At 39.0% G+C, this 2,180-nt stretch overlaps 1 protein-coding gene across 1 annotated transcript in view; it reads left to right on the top strand.

Annotated features, from left to right (window-relative positions):
• ipo8 (importin 8) overlaps positions 1–2,180 on the top strand; it is a gene marked incomplete in the record, with an annotated part of 58,989 nt that overhangs the window by 16,848 nt on the left and 39,961 nt on the right. Inside the window, 2 exon segments of the mRNA XM_014029392.1 lie at positions 944–1,038; positions 1,120–1,204. Coding sequence (XP_013884846.1) covers positions 944–1,038; positions 1,120–1,204 — 180 coding nt within the window.

The following is a 2,180-nucleotide window of genomic DNA, read 5'->3' as shown; positions in this document are numbered from 1 at the left end:
TCCTCTGAAGGCTAAGCAGAAAAAAATCTGATATCAGATCCAGCAGTGTGGATAGATCAACACCAGTGGTCTTCTCAGCAGACCTGGGGCCACATGTATGAAGGAGTGTGCAACTTTCGCACTAAAAGTTGGCTTATGGACAAATTTTGAACAGTGCACCGCACAAAAAAAAATTCAGATGTATAAAACCGTGAACACACACGTTTCTGCGCACTTTTCSTTTATACAGCCCAACCAGGGGTGGAAAGTAGCGAATTACATTTACTTGCGTTATGTAAGTAAGTAAGAATTTTGTGTCATTTGTAATTTTTGGAGTGATTATTCCAATTTCTGCTTTTACTTGAGTAGGTTTTATTTAAAGTATTTTACTTACGGTAGTTACATTTTAAAACCTTTCTGTTACTGAGTAAAAAAAAATCTGACCGACTGTAAACATGTGAATTAAAATCATGAGGAGAAAAGACAAAGCACTGTCAGCTTGGAGCGGCTGGCTCTGTTCCTCACTGGGCAGGCTGTGTGTGATCCAGCTGAGTTTTTCTGAAAACCCATAGAGGTTGTTTGAACTCTTCCCACCCGRCTCACTGATTCTGCCAGAGTAGAGTGAAGCACAGCGAGTGGACGTGTCTCGGCTCGTCAACTGTTAGCTAGCATTAGCTAAACCTCCACCGTTCTAGTTAAATTAAAAATAATTCTATGAACTCCTGGACCTCCTGGCTTCAAGTTGTTGTAAGCTGCAGCTTCTGTACCTGGACAGCCTCGCCTGGTGAATTTAAATTATACTGCATTATTGTTCTGTATATAAAACAACGCATTCATAGTTTCATTCAGACTTTGTGAAAACTAACAAGTTGTTCAGCTTCAGGTCAGACTGAACCAGCAGCTGTATAAATGTTGGTCCAGTCTTCAACACCTTGTGAAATTGCCTCTGATGTGTGTTTGTCAGGAGATGTTGGAGGTTGATGAAGATGATCGTCCTGAGCTGGGATGGTGGAAGTGTAAAAAGTGGGCACTACATATTATCACCAGACTGTTTGAGCGGTGAGTCCAGGAGCTGTATATCATCACCATGAAGCAACGTTAGAGTTTTTCCAACCCTCATTGTTCTGTTTTCAATCATAGGTATGGCAGTCCTGGCAACGTGACAAAGGAATATTATGAGTTTGCAGACTTTTTTTTGAAGACATACGCAGTTGGTATACAGCAGGTAGGTTTGTGTCACACAATGAAAGTTTTTTTTTTTTTTTGAATTATTCTCTATTGAGAAAGCGAGAAATGAGAATGTTTGGGATGGGAGTTGTTAGGCACCTCATGATTCAACTACAGTTAAAAGGCTCCAGCGCCTTTAGAAAAGGATTATTAATAAACCCCTAATCGCACTTCAAACAAAATTAGATTATAGAAATATTATAGAATCTTTAGGACCTAAACAAGAAAGATTATTTTGCACTACATTGCAATTAAAAACAGTTTTGACTGAAACAAGATTTTGTAAACTAAATGGTAAATATACTATACTGTACTTTATATAGTGTCTTTCTATTCAACCAGGAAACTAAAAGCACTTTACACAATAATCTATGCCCTCATTTGCCTACATTCATCAGCACTCTACTAAATCTCTCTACAAAGTTAATATAGGTAAATTAATCTATAGAGACTAATGACACATCAGAGGCAGTGGGGGTTCAGTGTCTTGCCCAGGGACACTTCGACATGTGACCTAATAGCGGTGGAATCGAACCGCCAACTCTCGCATTAGAGGAACGACTCCCCTAACCACTCATTCACAGCTGACTTACCCCTAATCTACACTAGATGCGGCTCTGCTATATTGCGACCTCCGCAGCAAATATATTAATCAATGAGAGTATTTACACTGRCTCTGCACGGCGGCGGTGAGTGGACGGCGATCTGCCAAAATTACTGTAGATCCAATTCTATTTTTGCCGGACGCCGGAGCTGCTCCGGAGTCAATCTACTTCGCACCAACAGGAAAAGGAACAAGCACAACATCCATATTTTCAAAATAAGACAACATAAGGCAGACTAATTTTGTCGCAATTTTGTCCCAGCTATCTTAATCAATATTTTGTTTAGTTTAGTTTAGTTAGCTTATTCATTTCATTTAAAACAAAAATGAATTATACACATTAAAAACAAAAAATACACAACATTTATAC

Source organism: Austrofundulus limnaeus, unplaced genomic scaffold (assembly GCF_001266775.1).
Source record: "Austrofundulus limnaeus strain Quisiro unplaced genomic scaffold, Austrofundulus_limnaeus-1.0 Scaffold895, whole genome shotgun sequence".
In the NCBI taxonomy this organism is placed as follows: domain Eukaryota; kingdom Metazoa; phylum Chordata; class Actinopteri; order Cyprinodontiformes; family Rivulidae; genus Austrofundulus; species Austrofundulus limnaeus.
Note: the sequence above shows the minus strand (reverse complement) of the source record. Positions and strands in the feature narration are given on the sequence as shown.